Source organism: Ambystoma mexicanum, chromosome 14 (assembly GCF_040938575.1).
Source record: "Ambystoma mexicanum isolate Mex_15411 chromosome 14, UKY_AmexF1_1, whole genome shotgun sequence".
Classification (NCBI taxonomy): Eukaryota; Metazoa; Chordata; class Amphibia; order Caudata; family Ambystomatidae; genus Ambystoma; species Ambystoma mexicanum.
Window position 1 is genome coordinate 601261316 of NC_090940.1, and position 22882 is coordinate 601284197.

Below are 22882 nucleotides of genomic sequence, written 5' to 3' on the forward strand. Positions count from 1 at the left end.
GAGGAAATCCATCTCCAGGGTGGAGGGCAGACATAGGCGCTGACTGCGTCACGTCTCGCATGAGATTCAGTAATGGTGACCCGAATTCACGGTGAGAAAAAGTAACAAGGTGAAGGGCTGGCCTGTGCACAGGCGGCGACATGTTGCACGAGAGTTGCGGGGACAGCGGCACGAACATGCAGCCGGAGCGAGGGCCAAGGAAGACGAGAGTATGGCCAGGAAGCTGCGGGGGTTGTGGACGCGGCCCGACAGGACCGGCGTTTGCTTGCATTTCAGCAAGTCACGCACTCCAAAGGGGTTGTTGGGCCGAGATGCCACAACGTGGGGGAGGATCAGGGAAGATCAAAGGGACCATATGTACGGCCGTGTGAAAGTAGACTGAAAGCAGATAATTCAGAGAAACAAAACATTAAAAACATTTGCGCCTTACCTAGGGTGGAGGGCTCTGAAAACAAAACAACCTGTCTTCACCTCGCGGCACTTGGCTGGGATGCATCATGGCGACCAATGCTACGGTACGGAAGGGAAGGGGTGGGGCTTGGGAGGGTTTTTCAAGCCTTATGGGAAATGAGAGCCCTGATTGGTTCAAGGGGATCCAGCCCCTATATAAGTCAGAGAGAGAAGAGGGACTGACGGGGAATTCTCTTCTTTCTTGCAGATCCAATTTGGAAGCGAGGAGGCAACAAGTCCATATCAGTGGCCTTATGAGGACTAACCCGAGGTTTCTGCCTTACCCTCTCAGAAAACCTACCACTAAAGCAACTTCTGCTGAACCAAGAGATCTGAAATCTTGATTTATTTCTATGTTTTTCTCTGAGTCAATAAAGACAGACCTTTGTTCAACTCACCTGCCGAGTCTGACTGATCTGTCAGCGGTGGGATTGAAAACGCCATGGAGGCCATCATCAAAGCCCTCACAGAAGGACAGCAACAGCTCCAGCAGTCATTACAGGTGCAGACCCACCAGGCTCAGGCTGACAGACAGGCCTTGCAGCAGGCTTTATAACTGCAGGCGGCCAACCAAGATGTTATTAAACAGATTGCGGAAACAATGGCAGCTACCAGAGGAGCTTCCATAGCTCCTACCAACGTTCTACAAAAATTCCAGCCAGGAGACAATCCGGGGTATTTCTTTACCAACTTTGAAAGGGTAGCAAGAAATTCCGAGTGGCTAGTGGAAAAATGGGGCCACTTCATCGCTCCCCTCCTGACAGGGTCCATGCAAGGGGCCTACCAGGCAGCTAATCCTGCAGGAGATGCCACATATGCCGATCTAAAAAAAAAAAATACTGGAAAGGATGGGGGTGGACGAGGAAGCCTACAGGGCTAGGCTGAGAGACACGTCTACGCAATGGAGAAACACCCAGGAAACTGTACTATAGAATACATGACTTGAATGACAAATGGCTAAAGCCAACTTCCAGCACTGTTCAAGAAATCATGGACAAAGTCAAAGTAGAACAGTTTGTGGAGGCCCTACCGGCGGCAATGCAACAGAGGGTACGTCAACACCATAGACCCACTCTGTCTGAAGCCATTGGCATTTCTACGGCCTTCCAGAAGGCCGGTCCAAACCGGTTGGCCCCGTTGGATATCAATAAACCCGCACTTCGAGGAACGACAGTCCCGGATGCCAAGAACAGTCGCCCGGAACCAGGTACAGCAGCCTGGCCCCCTTCTAACAGGCAACCTCAATGCTTTGACTGTGGCGAGTGGAGGCTTATAGCCCGATTCTGCACAAGAAAAGCCAAAACTGAGCTGGTGGAAATCTGGTGTGCCCAGTCCAGAGAATTCAGACAGACGGGAACCATATCTCATGGAAGTCCGAGTAGATGGCACTCCAAGACAAGGTCTTCTTGACTCCGGAAGCGAACAAACTGCCATAAAACTGGAAGTAAGTGGGCTTGATGTGGCAGGAAGACAACGTATACAAATAACATGTGTACACGGGGACACTAAAGCGTATCCTTCTAAGGAAGCAGACCTAGAAGTTAATGGGGTGAATTCAAGAATGAGAGTCGCCATAATGCCAAACTTGCCAGCCCAGGTGTTATTGGGGACTGACCTGCCAACATTCGGGGAATGTGTTAAAGAAGCTGAGTGGTTAACCACAGCACCCTATGCACATAGCGAGGTCCAACCTAGTACTCCCAAGCATATAAAGAAAACCAGGAGAGAGGCGAGGGAAGCTAAGCGTCAATGGGAAGAAAAAAAACGGTACATAGGGATAATAGACTGGTTATCTGAAGACGGCATAAAGACATTTCGAAGTGAACTGTTAACGGACCCAACGCTGAAGAATGCAAGAGAACAAGCCGTCCCTAACCAGGATACTGAGATAGGATACCCCTGGTTCAAAACAAGGAAAGGCTTAATATATCGCATAACCAATGATCCAAGTAGAGGGGAAATGGAACAATTACTGGTGACATTAAGTTCTAGGCCAATTGTGCTAAGATTAGCCCATGATGACGTGGTAGGAAGACACCTTGGAAGGGAAAAACCCAAGAGAAATTGTTAAAAAGATTCTTCTGGCCAGGGGTATACAAGGAAGTGTTTAAATACTGTGAAGAGTGTCCGGTTTTTCAGAAGACGAGCCCACATAGACCACAAAAAGCCCCTCTACACCCGATGCCTCTTATAAGAGAACCATTTTCAAGAATAGGTATGGACCTGATTGGTCCCTTGGAGCCGAATAGTCATGGACACAAGTTCATATTGGTCGTAGTGGACTATGCCACCAGATACCCAGAGGCCTTCCCGATGAGGGGTATTAGTGCACAACAAGTATGCCAACAGTTGGTTCAGTTTTTTTCCCGGGTTGGATTGCATAATGAAATAGTAACAGAAGAAGGCTGCAACTTTGTGTCTAGCATAATGAGGACAGTGTGCAAGCAGTTAGGTATCAAGCAGCTACATACGTCCATCTACCACCCTCAAACGGATGGGCTAGTTGAGAGATACAACAGAACTATCAAATCCATGCTCAAAAGAATAACAGCACCATCTGGAAAAGATTGGGACAGAGTGTTACCTTGGGTTTTGATGGTTCTCAGAGACACCCCCCAGTCATCAACTGGGTTCTCGCCCTTTGAACTGTTATTCGGACATAAGCCGAAAACAATCCTTGATATAGCCAAGGAAGATTGGGAAGCACAAGAGGAAGAAAAATCTCTTACGGATTATGTCATAGAAATGAAAGAACACCTGACTAAACTGAGAGAAATGGCTGAAGAAAACCTAGGAAAAGCACAGTTGTCCCAAGCTACATATTACAATCAGAACGCAAGGATGAGGACGTTTCAAGTTGGTGATAAGGTCCTGGTTTTGCTGCCTAACTCCTCTAACAAAATGCTGGCTCAGTGGAGGGGACTATATAAAATCACAGCAGTCCTGGGCCAAGTGAACTACCTTGTTGAACAACCCAATAGGAGGGAAAAACAGAACTATCACATCAATCTTTTAAAATAATGGAATGAAACAGAAAAAAACCTCCCAAGGATAAACCAACTAGAGGTGACAAGGACGGAAACAGCCTTCCAGGTGGTGAAATGGGGAACGCAACTTGACACAGAGAAAAGGAAAGAACTTGAAGGTTGCTTACAATCTTTGGAACAAGTGTTCTCTTTCTATCCCGGAAAAACAACCCTGGTAGAACATGCGATCAACACGGATCCTACTCCAACAGTAAGCGTTCCCCCTTATAGGTTGCCGGAATCAAAAAGAGTAGCCGTACAAGCCGAGGTGGAAGAAATGTTACATCTAGGAGTAATCGAGCCATCCACCAGCCACTGGTCCTCACCAATTGTGTTAGTCCCCAAACCCGACGGCGCCACCAGATTCTGTATGGATTACAGAAAACTCAATGCTGTATCCACCTTTCAAGCTAACCCCATGCCTAGGATTGATGAACTTATAGAGCAACTGAGTACATCACAATATATCAGCACTATTGACCCAACCAAAGGTAACTGGCAGACACCCCTACGAGAAGAAGACAGGTTGAAAACAGCCTTCTCTACCCCAACGGGTTTATACCAATTCACTGTGTTACCCTTTGGTTTACACGCACTCCAGCAACTTTCCAGGCCTTGATGAATAAAATATTGGCCCCACACACAACATATAGTTCAGCATATCTGGATGACATTATTGTGTTTAGCCGAACGTGGAATGACCTCATTGGACATTTGGTGAATGTAATGTCCACCTTGGGAAGGGCAGGATTGCACATTAACCCAAAGAAAACCATACTCAGAGCCCGGGAAACAAAGTACTTAGGCTACCTGGTGGGAGGAGGGGTGATCAAACCACAGGTGGACAAAGTGGAGGCCATCACAAGACTAACCATGCCGAGCAACCGGAAACAAATAAGAGCATTTTTGGGATTCGTAGGTTATAGAAGGTTTATACCCATGTTGTCCGCCATTGCGGGGCCCTTAACGAATGTTCTTAAATCTACCTATAAAGAGAATGTACTGCAAGACAAATCAGCCAAAAAAGCCTTCCAGACTCTAAAAACTGTCATTTCAACGATGCCGGTTTTGAGATGTCCAGACTTCGAAAAACCATTTTTGTACAGACTGATGCATCTGGAACAGGATTGGGTGCCGTGAACGCCGGTTTCCTTTATCAGTAGGAAACTCCTTCCGCACGAGGTGGCATATTCTACATTGGAAAAAGAGTGTCTAGCCAATGAAATGAGCCATTGAAACCTTAAGATACTATCTTTTAGGAAGAACCTTCAGTCTTCACAGACCACGCTCCCCTGCAATGGTTGGCCACGAACAAAGATTCCAATCAGAGAGTCCTCAGATGGTTCCTTACGCTACAAGCATTTTCCATCAAGACTGTATATAAACCAGCCTCGTTCCAGGTTGTTCCAGACTATCTTTCCCGGAGCATGGATCGGCCTGAGTGGCTTGAATCCTTGGGGGGGGTGTGTGTGACAGCCTGAAGACTAGTGAGGGCACAGGAAACATGGGACTCTATGCGGACGTTGAGCCCGTAAGCACGAAGGAGGGGGCCGCAGAAAGCACGGAAGGACCCGCAGGCAAAACAGAGCCCAAGTCTGCGGAGATGGCACGGTCTGCAGAGGAGGGAACCAAAGGATGAAATCAATCTCCAGGGTGGGGGGTAGACATAGGCGCTGACCGCGTCACGTCTCACATGAGATTTGGTAATGGCGACCCGAATCCACGGCGAGAAAAATTAACAAGGTGGAGGGCTGGCCAGTGCATGGGCGGCGGCGTGCTGCATGAAAGTTGCGGGGACCGCGGTACGAACGGGCAACCGGAGCCTGGGTCAGGGGAGATGAGAGAGTGGCCAGGAAGCTGCGGGGTTGTGGACGAGGCCCAACAGGACTGGCGTTTTTCGCATTCCAGCGAGTCACAGACTCCAAAGGGGTTGTTGGGCCGAGACGCCACAACGTGGGGGAGGATCGGAGAAGATCAAAGGGACCATATGTACGGCCGCGCGAAAGAAGACTGAAAGCAGATAATTCAGAGAAACGAAACATTTGCGCCTTGCCTAGGGTGGAGGGCTCTACAACAAAACAACCTGTCTTCACCTTGCGGCACATGGCTGGGATGCATCATGGCGACCGATAGAACAGAAGGGAAGGGGTGGGGCAGGGCTTGGTAGGGTTTTTCAAGCCTCATTTGAAAGTAAAGCCCTGATTGGTTCAAGGGGATCCAGCCCCTCTATAAGTCAGAGAGAGAAGAGGGACTGACGGGGAATTCTCTTCTTTCTTGCAGATCCGGTTTGGAAGCAAGGAGGCAACAAGTCCATATCGGTGGGTTTATGAGGACTAACCCGAGGTTTCTGCCTTACCCTCTCAGAAAACCTACCACTACAGCAACTTCTGCTGAACCAATAGATCTGAAATCTTGATTAATTTCTTTGTTTTTCTCTGAGTCAATAAAGACTGACCTTTGTTCAACTCACCTGCCTAGTCTGACTGATCTGTCACACACATATAAAATAATTTTTATTTAGCATACTTTTTCAGAAAGAGTTTTAAGATGCTCCTTTTACACTGATTTGTAAAGAATTGCGATGGTTGGGAAGGGAAAATTGCCTTCCAAACTCTTCAGAGATGGTATCTCACTATGCATGCTCAAAAAGTGCCTTACATCGTTATTCAGTTGCACACAGGGAAAATGTGTGCTCAAAGAAAAATCATTTCCGGACTTAGAGAAAAATAATTAGAGGGAACATTGCTGGCTTGTCCCAGAAATCCCTGAGTCCCTGCCGGCACCGAGCCTCCCGTGCTGGCTCACTCCTCCCTCTGAGTGCGGGCGGCACTCAGGACCAGGCAGACCTTAGCAAACTCTGTATCTGCAGGGCCTCCTTTGTATTGCACGTGGAACTTGTCTGTGGTCGCGGCACTGCGCCCCCAGGGAGGGCGGCCATATTACCCTCAGTTAACCGATGCTTAACTTACCAGTAGTTGTCCAAGGAGGAGCGTACACCAGGCAAGAAGTAATGCTGTTTATTACAGCTTGGCAGGTACAAATCAAACAGAACAGTGGAACAGAACTGGTTGATGAGAGCTGACAAACTTGCTCACAGCGAACAATACTTTTATACAGCTGATGCACTTTGTGTACGGTTAGAAACAGTTGCATGTATATCTTCACTATTCTCACGAAGCTGACTAGTTAGAATACGTTAAGCCCCTACGGCTAAGTTTATATTAATTGTACATGATAGAGGAAAACAGACCGGCCCTCTCCTGGTTCACCCCTCCCAGTGTGGCACCACATTGCCTTCCGCTCAACCCCGCAAGATATCTGCGATTAGTAATAACATAATTGTGCTGACCTCTGGATCTTTATTCATCTGCCATTCGTCAGCACTGAATAAGCAAAAACATGATACACCCTGAACTAATGGTAATGGAGACCTTCACACAGCATATGCCTGCTGTGAGACCTTGCAATCATTGTTGTGGACGCACAGTGTGCTTGTTGCTTTTCAGGGACACCAAAACGTACCGCTTGATTGACTCTTCTCAGATCGCCCGTTCATCCCACATTCTTGTTCCCATACTCTCTGGCCAAGGGACGATTTGAAACCGCAGCTGGTGTTATGTAAATGCCTCCCGGATGGTGTTACTTTCCCAAATCACCACGCGTAACCGTGGAACTGGCTCGTCGGCCTTGATTGTATCGGCCGGCGCTGTTCCCAGCAATGGTGGTCTGCTGGAGACATGCAGCCAGAATGTAGCTCCCCCCATTCCCCCAGCTACGGTGTGCCCACAGCATGTGTTCTCACTGGCCTGCTGTAAAAGGCCTATCTAAAGCATCCCAATGGCGTGCACTCATCTGCGGTTTCCACCTTCCGTGTGCTTGTGTAGCGGGTTCCCATGTGTCCATTTTGTCAGATATACTGTGGTCCCCCCCCCCCCCCCCTTGTTCCCCTGCATGTTTGGTCCCTGGGGTTGGGTACAGCTTCCAGTGATCTATTAACCCTCCCTTGGGTGTGTCCCCACGCGCCCCCATTATTCTCGCAATTGGTAAGTGCACTCCTTGCTTGCCGCTGAATCAGCACCTTTATTGCAGAGTCACCACCTCTCCTCGACAGCCATCTCCTCCCAGGTGATCCTCCCTCATAATACCACCCCCAGCATCAGGATAAGGTAGTGACTGCCTTCCCCTTGCCACCTGGGGAGGAGTCTTTAAGCTGGGAATCAGTGATGACTCCATAGGATTCATCACAATACCCATAGAATGCTTTGTTTCAGTATTAAAATCCTTATAGCTAATAGACCGCATTAGTTGATGAATCACAACATTCTTATTGAAATCTGGGTTATAGAAAAAAGTCAATCATTGTTTATTTCCAATAAATATGTTTCTTAAAACTACACACAGAAATGGAAGAATAGTGCATAGATTCCACATAATTCAGATATTACAATATTTTTTTTAAAAAAACATAACCTGTCCACTTAATTCTTTCACTTTCCAAAAGCGCTACGAAGATAAAGCTTACTAGAGACCATTGTTAATCGTAATTAAGACAAGATATGAACTAGTAAAATGTTGAAAAATTGCATAATTGGATATCAAATGCGTTCAATGAACATCTGAGAGCATTTGTTGTGTTATTGCAAAATTTACATTGGTTCCTTAATGCTGTCCAGCCCTGCATAGCATTTGCGTTGCAGGGATATTCAATGTATTCGGCCCAATTAAAATATACCCGTCCTGTCCTACAGACCTTTTCAATGTGTGCTGCTTGAACAGCACAGAATCGGGTTTTTTTCCCCCTGCTATGCTCTTGTGAAACAACTCGCAGCACCAGAGGAGCAAAAAAACATGGGTGATCCAGAGAGATGGCGAATCCTGAAGTAGAGACATGCCCACAAAATGCTGGGGAGCTACAACAAGGCCGAGAAGTCAGATCGGGAGCTGGAGAGACATCAGTTGCAGCGAAACAAAGACTACCAAAAGACATGATACCACCAAGAGTGACTGGCAGAAAGGAAACCCATATGCTGGGAACATGCAGAGTTGCTGAAGAGGTTGGAGGAAAGACTGAAAACGGGCAATGAGAATACCCAAGAGTGAAGGGAAAGACCCAAGAATGAAGGGAAGTTTGCAGAACCCAGCTACGGAAGAGGGAGAAAATCAAGAAGAAGGGTGAAAGATGTTATCCTGAGCAAGTCCGTGTGGGACTACATGATCAACAGAAAGCACAGAGAAAGGGGTTTTGAAGAAAGGCAGATCCAGTGTGGGTACTGAGAACACTGAACTCTGGAGCTTGGTGGCAGAGTACCTAGCCTCCCATGAGAAAGTGAATTAATTGAGAAATGCTGATCACTAGAATCGGGTGACAGGATAGTTAGTGCATATGGAGGAAGGGACTGAATGGGTCAGTGGGAAACCCTAGAGCCTGAAGTTCTTAATGAATGGTGCGAAAGTGGGGGATTGTGAAATGCTTAACTCTGGAAGTTGGAGCAAGAGATCTTAGTCCACACAAGGAAAGTGATTGAATTGCCAAGTGCTGCATTTCTAAAACCCATTAAGAAATTGACTGACCACAGAAGCACCGAACCCTCAAACTTGGGGGCAAAGTTCCTAGTTCCAACTGTTTAAACAATTGCACTGATAAGTACTGAATTCTGGAAGTTGGGGGCATAATTGATAACGTTCTTTGACAAAGTAATTCATCTGAAAAATGATCGACCCTAGTGTTTAAAGGAAACCTTTTGGTGCCTTTTAGTGATTGGTTTGAGCAGCACTGAAATCTAGAGCATTGTGGCAAGGTATTAAACAGGATGTATATACAAAGCATTGCACACTGGAGTATGGACTCAAAATTCCAAACATTGAAAAGTAATTCCAGACACACATGTTAAGCCCTGAAATTTGACAAATGTTCCTGTTGACATTAAGAACTAGACTGAACCGAGAAGCATTGCAACATGAAAATTGGAGTCACGGTTTTTAAAACTCATTGAGAAGGTGGTGGAACTGCAAAGCACTGAATGTTGACACTTGACGGCACAGGTCCTGGTGCAAACTGAAAACATACCTCAATTGAGGAGCCGTATATATTCTGCAACTTGGAGGCAATGTTCCAAGAAGGAGAATGACTGAAGAAACATTCACGCCCACAGACAATGATACAGTATCCAGTGAAAATGTTGCCAGCAAAATTGTATTCCGCAAAAAAGTTTGGTGAAAATACCCGTGCAGTGAAAAAAATCGCTAAACAAAAAGTAGTAAAAATATTCTTCTGCAATGTAGCCAAACAAATTATAGTTAAGGAGGCTTTAGGGGGGCATGTGATCGCCTGATTTTGGGTAGTATTGGACTACGGGAAGGATAGGGGTTAGAGTAAACATTTTGGTTATAAATAGGGTAAGTGTTAGGATCAGGGTGATTGTGGGAGGGCTGGTGATGTTGGGGTTTGGTTAATGGTCAGAGTAGATTAAGTGTTAAAGTAGGTGCTATGGTAAAGGTAGGAATAATAGAGTAATGGTTTGTGTAAGTGTTAAAGAAAGGGATAGGAAAGTTGTAGAGGGCTGGTGATGTTGGCATATGATAAGGTTAGAATTAGTGAATGTTTTCGTATTTATTATGAATCTTTATATTCTGAAGAACATGATCTGTTGGAAAGTGATCTGGTAGAGTTCTTTGATAAGGTTGAAGTTCCTTGTCTGTCTGATGAGGCCAGAGAATTTCTGGATGCTCATATTTGGGTGGAGGAGGTGATGGAAGCTATTAAAAAACTGAAGTCTGGTAAGTCGCCTGGTCCAGATGGATTACCGACTGAGTTTTATCAAACTTTTACTGAACATTTCTTATGGAGGGTGTTTTATGTCCTTCAATGAGGTAGACAGTGATTTTGGGGATCACCAAAGAGGGGAAAGATGCATCGAATTGTCATAATTATCACCCCATATCGCTTTTGAATGTGGATGCAAAATTATTTACGAAAATTTTAACTTCCAGGTTGGATAAATATCTAGGTACTTTAATTGGTTGGTCTCAGGTGGGTTTTATGAAGCAACGTCATTGGTATGATAATATTAGGACCCTCTTTGATATTTTCAATGTGTCATCTACAGGACCAGATGATTTAATTTTCATATTTCTAGACGCCGAGAAGGCTTTTGATAGTGTGACTTGGGCTTTTTTGAATTTTACTTTGGTTAAGATGGGTTTTGGGCCCTTATTTATAAATGCTGTTGGGGCTTTGCAGTTGGGTATTGGTGCCAGAGTCTGGGTGAATGGGGTGCTTTCATCTTCTTTTAGATTATTTACAGGTATGCATGGGGGATGTCCATTATCGCCTTACCTTTTTAATTTAGCCCTTGAACCATTTTTATTATATATTCGGCAGTCGGGCTGTCCCTCAGGTTGCATGATTGGTGAAATTGAAGTTAAGGTTTTGGCTTATGCTGATGATCTAGTGATTGTCCTTGGTAATCCTAATGAGGGGGATAACATCTTAAAGAATATGATTACTGAGTTTGGTAGACTCTCAAGTTATAAAATAAAGTGGGAGAAGACAGTTGTATTCCCATCTCGGGACACTCAGGTGCGTAGGTGATTATTAGATTGGAATTTTAGATGGGAAAATTGTTGGGTGAAATATTTAGGGGTATTTTTGTCTAGAGACATGAAAGGTATGGCTGGGTTCAATATTGATAAAGTTTTGGAAAACATGAGGAACATGTTCCGTAGATGGAGTAGACTTTCCTTATCCATCTGGGCCAAGGTTAATGTTATCAAAATGGTGCTCTTATCTAAAGTTCTATACATTATTCAATCGCTACCTTTAAGGTTTACGAAAAAAGTTCTGGGCCATGTAGATCGGGTCTTTCAGGAGTTCTTATGGGGGGTTTCGAGGAAACCTAGGATACCCAGGTATTTACTTTTTAGAAGTGTACATGATGGGGGATTTGGTTACCCTGGCATTGAAAATTACTACAAATGTTTTTTGATTAAAAAGTCAATATCTTATTTCTAACTGAATGAGTCAGACATTCCAGTTTGAGCTCAGATAGAAACGTTTAGGATGAAACACTTCCGAATTGAATCTCTGTACTCTCTTGGTAAATTGCCTAAATCAGTCAGTACTTTGCAGACTGTGCTTGCTACCAAGGATGCAGTCACATCATTGATTGTAAGTGGGGGGCAGGGACTTTATTTCTATGAGGAAGCCTCCATTCGGCAGAATCCGGGGTTGCAGATCAATAATAAGATGTTATGTTGGAGGAGTTGGATGAACAAGGGTATATTACTTATAAGGGATGTTTGGGGCGAGGAGGGTATGATATCATTTGAGTCTCTGAAGAGGAAGTTTGTGCTACATAATAGGGAATTGAGGAGATATAGATTGTTGAAGGATTTGATTTCTGAGAGATTGTTAATGCTTAATGATCCTTTGTTACAAAGACCGGAACGGTGTAGTTTTATTGTAGGTTCTCCTCGTGAAGTTTCTAGTTATTTGAAATTGGTTCCGGAGGAAGAGGACTTTAGATCTTCATGTAATGCTCTACGTCTTATGTGGTGTGATGAACTGGGTGGGGACATTTCTATGAAGGATAGGGAAGTCCTATGGAAGGTTCTGGTTTGGATGAAGGTTGATCTGAATCTTCGATATATTCAACAGAGGATTCTGGGGCGTCTATTTTGAACTGCGGTTAAAATGCACAGATTAGGCTTAAGAGAAGATAATAAATGCTGGAATTGTTCCAAGGACGAAGAAACTATGCTCCATATGTTATGGGATTGTAAGGGTTAAAGATTTTTGGAGTGATGTTTTGGATAGAGTTGACTTGGTCTGGAACGTACCTTTTCCAAGGACACCGTCAACAGTGCTTCTAAAATCGCCAGTGGGCACTCGTCATTTCAGTTATGCGACTCTGTGTTGGGCTACTAAAGTGTTTCTGGTGGCGACTCGTCAAATTTTACGCCTCTGGAAAATGAGGAAGAAACCAAGTATTGATGAATGGTTAATGCAGGTGCAGTTGCTCTCAAGGTTTGAAAGGATTAAGTATTATGCTTTACATAGAGAAGAATTTTATAAGGAGCAATGGAATGCTTTTAATGAGCTCTATGCGCGTGTTAAGTGCTAATAGGCTATGGATTGATTTTGGAGTGGTTAATTTGCTATTGTTTGTTATGTTTGTCTTGTGTTGTGTTTGTGTTCTTCCTTATTTTCCTCCGATTTTTGACTGTCATTTCAAATTGCGATTGTTGCATTTAGTGGGGATATTTGATTAATTTTGCTTATGTATTCTCTTCTCTTAATATCAACTTGTATATTGCTTTTCCGTTACATTTGTAGTTTTATTGTTGTAATAATTGTTGTTTTGGAATGATGTATTTCTTTTGATAAATTTCTAAATAAAGTTGTCAACAAAAAAAAAAAGAATAAACCTACAGGTTAGGGTAGAGGAATCCTTAGGGTGTTAGGGCTACGGTTAAGGTAAGGCTAATGATAGCATTAGAGCAAGGGTATGGATTAAAACGAGAGCTATGGAATTTGTGGAGAGCTGGTGATGGGATTGGAGTTCGGTTGGCTATTCGTTTTCTATTTATTTTGTGTTTAGTATTGCGTCGCACGAAAATAAAATGCTTTAGCGCGCTGAAGGATTAGTGTTAGGTTAGGGGTTAAGGGTAGAATAAGGGTTGTATTAGAGTTTGGCTAAGTTTTAGGAAGGGTGATTGTGGATGTTTTATTAAGGGTCTGGGCCATTGTTAGGGTTACAGCCTTGCACTTTTGTATATTTAAAAATAGCTTTTTTGGTAACTGTATTACTGACAATATGTTCACACTTTGCATTGCCTGTATTGAATGGCTACATTTAAAAAATACTTTTTGCTGACTACATTTTCACATGACTACAATTCCCAGGGGAAATGTTCATATGGAACCACATAAAGTGAAACTCCCGATGGTTGGAAAGTAAACCTATGAGAACCGTGGTTGACCCACCTGACTGGCACTAGGATCCCTGACCACAGAGTAAGAGCTTTTAACAAAAGAAATCTTGCTCAAGTCTCCTTCTTGATTTAAGAAATGGTCACACAGCAAAACACCATTTATCATGAAAGAATGGTTTCCTTCGGTCATCACAGAGCATTCTTTCATAGTTGCAGTGATCTGCTTTGTCCCCTGCCCTTTCCCACCATTATGCAGACCCTGAGACGTGCCTCTCGCCATCTTGAATACCTTTTAGTGAACTTCCAAAATATTTTCCCATTGGCTCTGAACAAAGCTTTTTGATACTATGTACTACTCCCTTTACCCAGCTCTCTCCCCTGTTCCAGCGTGTGTGAACTTTACGATGACTTTGTACACATTGCTCAGATCAATCACTTTTTTACTTACCTTACATATCGCACCAACTAGCCTTATTGCTGCTGCGGAGGTCTACACCCCAGTTATGGGAATATCCACTTCAGTGTTGTAAATTTCATTTCCTACCTTCTTAAATGTGAATCTTGCATTCCTTTCATGCACAGCATATGACCGTTGGAAGTGGTTGTTACTTGTGCGTTGAGACGAGCGAGTCAACAGGCAGTTGGCATGTATCAATTTGCCAACAAGGCAAAGGCTTTTATTCACCGTAAACAGAAAATGCTGTTATCTCCACAAACGTCTGTTCATGATCACTATTGGCAACTTGATGCATCAAAAATGGTGTACGAAAAGAAGCAGCCCAAAAAAGAAAACCCAAACAGAAAGTCTTAGTTCCATAATTTAGGGTTCCCTAAAGTCTCCTCAGTCAGATTTTACTCCTGTCTGCTGGGACCGCTGGGACTTTTCAGGGAGGCACTTCCCCAGTAGACCAATGCCCAAGTCTAGCTCCAGTATCCTAGGCTCCCTCACCTGGAAGGACCTAGCAATGGTCCTTTCCCTCCTTCTCTCTAAGTCTGGTGTAAGATCCCTGCCTCTTATCGCCTGCTTTGGGCCAGAACCAGGCCCACAAGAACCTCTGTGTTCTATCTGACTAACCTCCTCCCTTCTATTTTGCTTCTCACAAATTGTGCTTCTCTGCTTCATGTCCTTTTAGTTTCCCTTTCTGCCCCCTTTCTCTGTCAAGTCTCTCTCCTCTGCTCTCTCACTCTAACAGATCCCCTTCTTTCCAAAACCTTATTTATCTTATTTAGTTCCTTATTAAATTCCCCTCTCACTGCAAGTCCTTCCCAATGCTTCTCTGTAAACGTCTTGTCTAAGCTCCTTATTCTAAACATGATGTTCCTCGCAACCAAACTTGTCACCATTCCTCTTCTTCTTGATGTTCTCTGTTGCCTGTCTCAACACTGCACTCAACCTCCCCCGCCTGATCTACTCTGTTTCCAATCTCTTCATTATTCCCAACATCCTCCACCTCCTCTTAATAGGCTCTGCCTCTGATATTTCGTTAACCCCAACCTACCATCTGGATAGCATCTGCCTCTGGGTGATACTTCCAACACATTATGGGTCATTACCACCCTGGCGGTAGGGAGTTAACGGGGCCGGTAGAGCTGCCGGCCCCGTTAGCCCCCTACCGCCGCATTACGAGGTTTGCTCGCGGGACCCGGTAAGGACGCCTGGTAAAACCAGGCGTCCTTAGCGGGTCCCATGAGCAGACCAGGATGCACACAACCCCATTGAGCCCTATTGGGCTCGAATGGGAATGGGGATGTACAGGGTCTGGGTTCCTGGAATGGGGAAATACTGGGCCCTCCAAGGTCAGAATGGCCCAGTATTTCCCCATTGCAGGAACCCGGATCCGGTACCCGGAATGAGGGTAGCCATGCCACAAATAGCAGCATGGCTGCCTCCAGGGTCATAATTACCCGTCACTGCCACCAGCCTCCCTCTCTAGATATACTCTACCACCATTTTCGCCTCAACCACACAACCTCCTCCTTTCGAATACTCCATCTCCAACAACTTTCTCCTCTGTCTGGTCCCCAACTGTTCCACCATCTTAGTCTGCCCTCTGCCACCTCACCTACCGTTCAGAAGCTCTCTTTATTTGCCGCCTCCTACCCTTTGGTCTCAACAATTCACCTTCCACTACCTTCTCGTCCATTAGGTTCGCAACATCTCTTCCACCTCCTCCTTTCCCTCTAGCTTCACATACTCTCTTCGGCTCTGGTCCCCAATCTCCTCCATAAACTGTCCCTGCTCACCTATATTTCATGGCCAAGCTCGGTCTGTCTTTTCTCCCCGATCTCCACCTCCTCTCTTCAAACCTGTACTTCAACAACCCACCCTTAGACTGGTCTGCCTGGGGTTTATAGGGTTCTTCCTCCACCCAATGTGCAGAACCGACACTGCTTCTGTAAATCGGTTTTCCATTTGATAGAATCCCCAGTCAGGATGCAGCAGGACTTCCCGACTCCTCAAATGTGGCTTTTAAGTTTTAAAATGGCTTCCCTGATGTTCGGCACTGGAAGTTTATTTAAAGAGTGCTTCAGCCTCTCAACTGATAAGGGTCTTCTTGTGAGAATCCTCTGCTATGCCAACAGGGCAGAGGCTGGGCACTTTGTCACACATTGCTTTGGCTTTTCAATTTAAACATTTGTTGTCATTGTGAATAAACTTTTTTTTGTCAGTAAGTTTAAATAAAAAGTCTGTGTGTTCAAAACCTATACTTGCCCTTGCAACTAAATCTATACAATGTGTAGGGATGTCCGCAACAAAATAGTGTTCTGAGTTCACTTAATACCTTTTTTACATGACCGTCTGTTCTTAGTTTTTCAGTGTAATAAAATTGGTGGAGAATGGTGGCTCAGTTTCCAGCCTCCTGCATGCATTCAATGACGAGCGCCGCTCAGACAGCATCGTTCAGTACCTCCGACTGCTGACTGCAGCTTTCCTTAAAAACCGGGCAGAGTTCTTCCAACATTTTGTGGATGATGGGATGGACATCAAAGATTTCTGTGCACAGGTTTGTGAGGGGTCATTGTGTGTGTGTGTGTGTGTGTGTGTGTGTGTGTGTGTGTGTGTGTGTGTGTGTGTGTGTGTGTGTGTGTGTGTGTGTGTGTGTGTGTGTGTGTGTGTGTGTGTGTGTGTGTGTGTGTGTGTGTGTGTGTGTGTGTGTGTGTGTGTGTGTGTGTGTGTGTGTGTGTGTGTGTGTGTGTGTGTGTGTGTGTGTGTGTGTGTGTGTGTGTGTGTGGCGCACCACCTTGGTAGACTTCTTGGACATGCAGATAGATAATTGTTGGTTCTATGTCTTTTCATAGCCGCCTTTTTTTAAATCTGCACTTTGTAGTTTTGTTCGCCATGAATTAAACCTGTTTTTTTAAATGGGGGTTGGTGGGTCACCCATCTACCCCCCCTTCAGACCCTTCCACTAACACATATTGGTGTATATGTAATTGTTTGAATACGGCCAAAACTACACAAAGGGCAGAATTTAAAAATAAGTCTTTTAAAATGATATGACGATATTGTTACACATTGGAGGATTTTAGTTGCCGCCCCTTCAAACACTCAACTTTCACCGGCAACAAAAACTGGCAAACATGTGAAATTACATACGACCAAATTCTGCATTTTAGCTGGCAGGAATACGAATTGTCCATTTCCACCCCTTCCCAAAAATGTAGCAGAATCGTTCTTTTTTTTAAATTTATTTTTATTCAAGAAACATACATTTTTTTCTTGGGGGAAGGTCACTTCCACATTGCCCCGCCTCTTCCCTGCTCCTCCTCCTTCCCTTTCCCCGCCTTGTAAACTCCCGCCCCCCCCCCCTTACTTTTATACTTTATTTCCATACCAGCTATGGAAACTCAGTAGAATGAATGAATGAATAAAATTGGGGAAAGGATTTATTTCCGATTTTGATTGAAAATAGCAGAACTTGTGCAAGTTGTTTGTCCATGTAAAAGATCCCTCATTAAACAAAAGCAACTAGGTAAGAGGCTCTGCTGCAGGTTCAGTATAATGGATCACTAGAAAACCCTTGTGAAATTAAGTTCCTGACGCTGTGTGGAAACTATTCCCTATTACTAGTTTATTTTGTTCACTTTTATACGGTGCAGCATAATGTTGGTAAAGGTGCTTTGTACAATATACAAAGATTCCCATTGCGTCTGTAACCCAATCACTGAACTTCTTTTTCACTTGCTGAATTTCCAGGAAGTGGAGCCCATGGCCATGGAATGTGATCACCTTCAAATCACGGCTCTCTCGCAAGCCCTTGCCGTACGCCTGCAAGTGGAATATGTGGACGACACGGACACCGCTGTGAATCACCACAAGTTTCCAGAACACACCAGTCCTTCGGTTTATATGCTCTTCACAAGGCAGCATTACAACATTCTATATTCTGCCTCCTGACAGGCACAATTCACTCAAAGAAATCCATTTGAACTATGGTCTTCTGAGTCATATCTTCCAACTTCAGAATCAAATGAGCAAAGCATATGGGGGTGATGGGAGCAACGTTTTACTGTAATGTGAAGTACAACAGAGATTATGATGATGTACACCTCTCCTGGCGCACTCATTTATCAAGTGTTTCCGCCACACTCACGCCAAAAGCTGTTGTTAAATGCTTGTTTTTGAGAAATAACCACCTTTAGCGTTACTAATTAAATATGCCTGCATATGGTCCTACTCTTCAAGCATTGGCACTTTAAACAACACTTTCTCTTTTACGGACAGACGTTTTTGCAAAGATGTTGTGCAATGTCAAGACTGGTTTGACATATTTGGCGGTTGTCACAGAAAGTAAATTACACATTTTTTAGAGTTATGAGACTTGCACTGAGTGATATATAAAGTAAAGCATACACCTAATTAGCAGGATTAGGACTACAAACTGCACCACTACACCTTTATCAAGGGCTGTCCGAACAGAGTCCAGGCAGAGTTTGATATGATGTTTATCCTGTGGGAGTTAGTGACCTCCCCAAACAATCTATAGAGGGACCAGATCTTAGACACACGCAGCAATTGTTTGGTTCTATCTGGAACTCTTGTTGGAGATCCATCAAGAAAAGGACACATCGACATCCTACAGAAGATGTAGCAAACATTGCTAAGTTTTAGCTCTGTAGAGTGGTTGCAAAACACACAAATCAATATAAATTAGTTACCATATTAGATCTTGTAATATATTTTGTCTGTGGAGCACAACTCTAGCCATGAAGCCTGCAAGCCTATGACATTTCCAGAATAATCAATGAATATGTCAATCTATTCAATTGAAATGTATCTTGTGAAAATTCATTTTGAACATAATGGCCCTCATTCCGAGTTAGGAGGTAAGTACCGGTTATTACCGGCATGGTGCAAATAGCGTGTCCGAGCTGGCAGTAGACCGCTAAAAGCGACCTATTACGGCTTTGCGTGCACGAGCTTTGTGCCATGCTGTTAATATACCTAGCGCCATGCCGCAAAAGGGCCCCATAAAGCCCTTACCGGCATCAAGCGCACCGTACATAACACCACTGCCATAGGGTAAAGCGGCAATAGCGGTGACCGTAATCAGCGGTCACCGCTATTTACGGTCACTGTTAAATAGCGGAACAGGAAACAGTGTCATCGCACAGGAACTGGAAGGAGCACGGCTGCCATCTTTAAAAACACAATCTATTGCCATCTTCACCGCACAGAACCTGGAGCCATCCAGTGAATACAGACATTGACCATCAATACCAGCATCATGCCGAAAGCACCAAAAAAGGAGCTGCCCGCCTCAGGAAGGAGCGCTTTAGCCCGGATGAGCTCCAGATGATGGTGGACACTCTCCACGAACATTCAGACACCGTTTTTAGCAGTGACATGCGGAGGGTGACGATTGTTAAAAAGGAGATTTGGGCCATCGTAGCACAGAAGGTGAGCGCTGTGGGTAACACCCCCCACACCACCAAGGACTGCCGAAAATGGTGGGACGACCTACGGCTGAGGGTGCGGAGCATCCTTTCGGCCAACAGAAGCCAGGCCCTGGAGACAAGAGGAGGGCCAGGTTCCCCCATGAAAATGATGCTGTGGGAGGAGACGTGTGCGGCCATGATAGGCCCAGAAGCCATTGAAGAGGTTGGTGACATGGAGTGCGGGGCAACGTCATCCGTCGATGGAGGTGAGTGTCCAAAGTCAATACTGACAACGCATTTGTAATGAAAGTCACTGCCAAGGGCTGGGCAAGGTGTCACGTCATGGTTGGCCAAACCCCCCGCCCCCTTCAAATAATGCCAGAACAAGTGAGATCCAGGCAAATGCCAGGTGCAAGGCTGTAACCCATATGGCACATACCACATCTAGAGGCCTATTCCGTGAGGCACACAGGGCAGTTGATGTAAACATTGTGCATGTGAGCCAGCACAGTACCTGGCCAACATGAGTGATACCGACATATGCATGCATTCACCATCCAAGCATAGATCAATGTGCCACTCACCACCCAAATGGCGACAACCCACTAGAATTCCATTGTGAAATTGTACGTATGGCCAAATGCTGAATTTAAAATCATCGCTCATGCCGTCTCTCTTCCACCCCGACAGGCAGCGAGCATGACAGTGAGGACCAGGCAGGCAACTGGCCCAGTACCTCCAGGGGCCAAGTCAGGGCCCGCCGTCTACCTGCAAGCAGGAAGACACCGCAAGCCACACCACCAGCTCCCACAGGGCCCATGGAGGATGCACAACCCCTACTCCACCCTGCACTGGTGCAGGACACATGCCCCACGCTGCAATCTGAGGAGACCAGTGTGGCTGGGGAGAATGCAGCCACAGGCCCCCTCAATGTTCCTAACAGCCCCTCATCTGTATGCGGAGCAACTGAGGAGGACACTGATGTGATTGTCCACACCCCTGACGCCCAAACCAACCCCCAGGTGTCATACAGCGACTCCAGTGAGAGTGATACACCAGGGCATACAGGGCAAGCAGCAACACTGGAACATGCCAGTCCTGTATCCACTTCCCTCACTGAAGCAACGGAAATACATGCAAACCCAGTTCCCGGCGGGCCAACCACATCTGCCACATTAGCCATGGATGCAGAGCGCTCTGAGCAGCTCACAGCCTTCATTAATGAGTTCATCCAAGACAATCGGAAGTCCAGTGAGGAGTGGCGTAATGAACTCAGGGCACTGGGTGAGGTCATCACAAGCAGCACGAACCGGCTCTGCGAGGTCCTTGACCGGATTGCAGACGCCCTGGAGGCTGCACCTCCTGCACGACAGCCCCAGCAGGAGGACAAACATTCTCAAAGCTCCTCCACCCAGACCAGCCCGCTCCGTCGCTCACAGCGTACATTGCACCGCCGTGACATGGATCCTCCTGGCTCTGGGAGCGCACATTGACAATGCTGGCATACATGTGTGGCCTATGTTGTCCTTATGGGACTAGTGTGGGGTTGTTGTGGGGGGAGGGAGGGGAGGGTGAGGGTGTGTTTGGGAGTTGTGTGGGGAGGAGGTGGAGGGAGGGTGGTGGAGGATTTGTTTTTCACGTTTGAACCTTCTAATTCAATACACCGGTTGTTCATCAAATAAACAACAGAGTGGACATTCATCATTGCGCACGTGTCATTTAATGTTTCACAGTGCATAGTGTACATGTATCCCCACACCCAGTGCCTGATGTCCTGACATCCTCACACCCTCTGCTGACTTGTGGGTCAGAAATATTGTTAAATCAATGATTGCCGCACGGCACGTCCCTCCTGTGCATCGGCACTGCGATGCTGTCCTGCCACTTCTTCCTCCTCCTCCACTTCATCATCGGGTGGTAGCAGCTCCATGTCAGGGGAAGGGGGTACGTTCTGACGGATGCACATATTGTGCAGCATTACACATGCCATGGTGATCTTGGCCACCTTCTCATGGCTGTAGATAAGTGCCCCACCCCACCGGCTGAGGCAACAAAATCGTGCCTTCAACAGGCCAAATGTCTGCTCAATCACCACACGTGTACGGGTATGGGAATGATTGTAGTCCTCCTCGTGCCGGTTCTGTGGGTTCCGGACAGGGGTCATGAGCCACGGCTTCAAGGGATAGCCACCATCACTTGCATGAGAGGGGAATGAAGGTAAGTGTACATTCATGGCGGACAACTGTACTAGTCTTACATGGCAGCAGGTAATTTCTGCCCATACCCACATGTCCCTGGATGCATTGGCCCCATTTCTGACCCCGCCAAGTGACCTGTGCAATGGGATGATGGAGTGGGTAGCATCCTCAGGATGGGTTATGGTATGCGCTCATATCTTGTTGCACGTGCATCGTATATGCATGCAGCAGTGTTGGAGTGAAATCATTGCTGTGTTGTGTCCTGTGAGATTTGGTAGTAGGGAGTGTTGGCTATTGCCAGGAGCATATTCGTACCACGCTGTGGTATCCCTGTTGGGCTCAGTTCAATGCACTCTCAGTGATGACTCTCCAGTGTGGTGATATGCTGGAGGCAGCGACATAGTGCATATGCAGTGCATAGTGCTAGATGCCCTTACGGTGTGTGAGGGCCACCGATGAGTGGTGCATGTGTAGTGGGTTGTGGCCTGGTCACCTGTTAGTCATGTAGTGTTATATGCCGGCCTTACCTCATCACTGTGGGATTTGGTAGTCATGTGCCGTTTCACTGGCTCTGGGGCACAGTGTTCGTTGATGTGCTCATCGTGCACTGGCGTCATCATTTCCACCCAAGTGAAGTATGCATCCCCCCACCCCCCTCCCCACTCAGGTGGAGTATGCAGCCACCCACCTCCTAACCCGATGCACTGCCATGGGCCAGTCAGGCAACTCACCAAGCAGCCAGGCACATCGTCCATCATGTCGCTCCATATAGCGTGGAGTTCCGCAGGACCAAAGAGTCATGAGTTGATCTTGGATATCAGGCACAGCAATGTATGATGATCTTGCTGGCGTTACATACCATCTGCACCTTAATAGAGTGGTATTGCTTGCGGTTGCGATACGCCACCTCAATGGCATGCAGGAACACAAACTCCACGTGGGTGCAGCCAAGGGCACTGATACAATTTGGCATGCCTGCCAGTGCATGGAAGGCAACTTTTGTGTCAAATATCTCCTGGGGAATCCGTGGTAGGGATATGTAGTGCCTTGTGTGCTTGAGGAGGGCATCAGCACTTGGTTCAGTATCAGTGAAAATAAAGGTTGTGATATGCCATGCATGTGCCCCACTGTGTGCTGGTAGATGCCTGTGGCAAGGAAGTGGCACACAGACACTACCTTCAGTAGAGGGGGATGGCGCTGCGTATTTCTATGAGGCTCACTATGTCGTCATGGATCAGGTCCACTATGGTGGTGATGGTGTCACGGTCAAGCCGGTACAGGGTGCAGATCTGCTCTGGTGTTAGGTTGAACGGGGTGGCTCTGATGCGAGGGATTGGGGCTGCCGGCGTGGTAACTGTGGCTGCACTGGTGGGGCATGCTGAGCCTATCTCACCC

At 46.0% G+C, this 22882-nt stretch overlaps 2 protein-coding genes across 2 annotated transcripts in view; both read left to right on the top strand.

Annotated features, from left to right (window-relative positions):
- The window catches only part of OTUB2 (OTU deubiquitinase, ubiquitin aldehyde binding 2), a 91490-nt gene extending 73395 nt beyond the window's left edge, over positions 1 to 18095 (top strand). Inside the window, exons 5-6 of the mRNA XM_069637981.1 lie at positions 16220 to 16414; positions 17608 to 18095. Of these exons, the coding sequence (XP_069494082.1) occupies positions 16220 to 16414; positions 17608 to 17808 (396 nt within the window). The 3' untranslated portion in view covers positions 17809 to 18095. The remainder of the gene's footprint in view (positions 1 to 16219; positions 16415 to 17607) is intronic.
- A 267-nt stretch (positions 18096 to 18362) lies between these two features.
- On the top strand, positions 18363 to 20864 carry LOC138527000 (uncharacterized). Its single transcript, XM_069637980.1, has 2 exons — positions 18363 to 19555; positions 19980 to 20864. The coding sequence occupies exons 1-2, from the start codon at positions 19207 to 19209 to the stop codon at positions 20780 to 20782; spliced, it is 1152 nt and encodes a 383-aa protein (XP_069494081.1). The 5' UTR covers positions 18363 to 19206; the 3' UTR covers positions 20783 to 20864.
- Positions 20865 to 22882: the final 2018 nt, after the last annotated feature.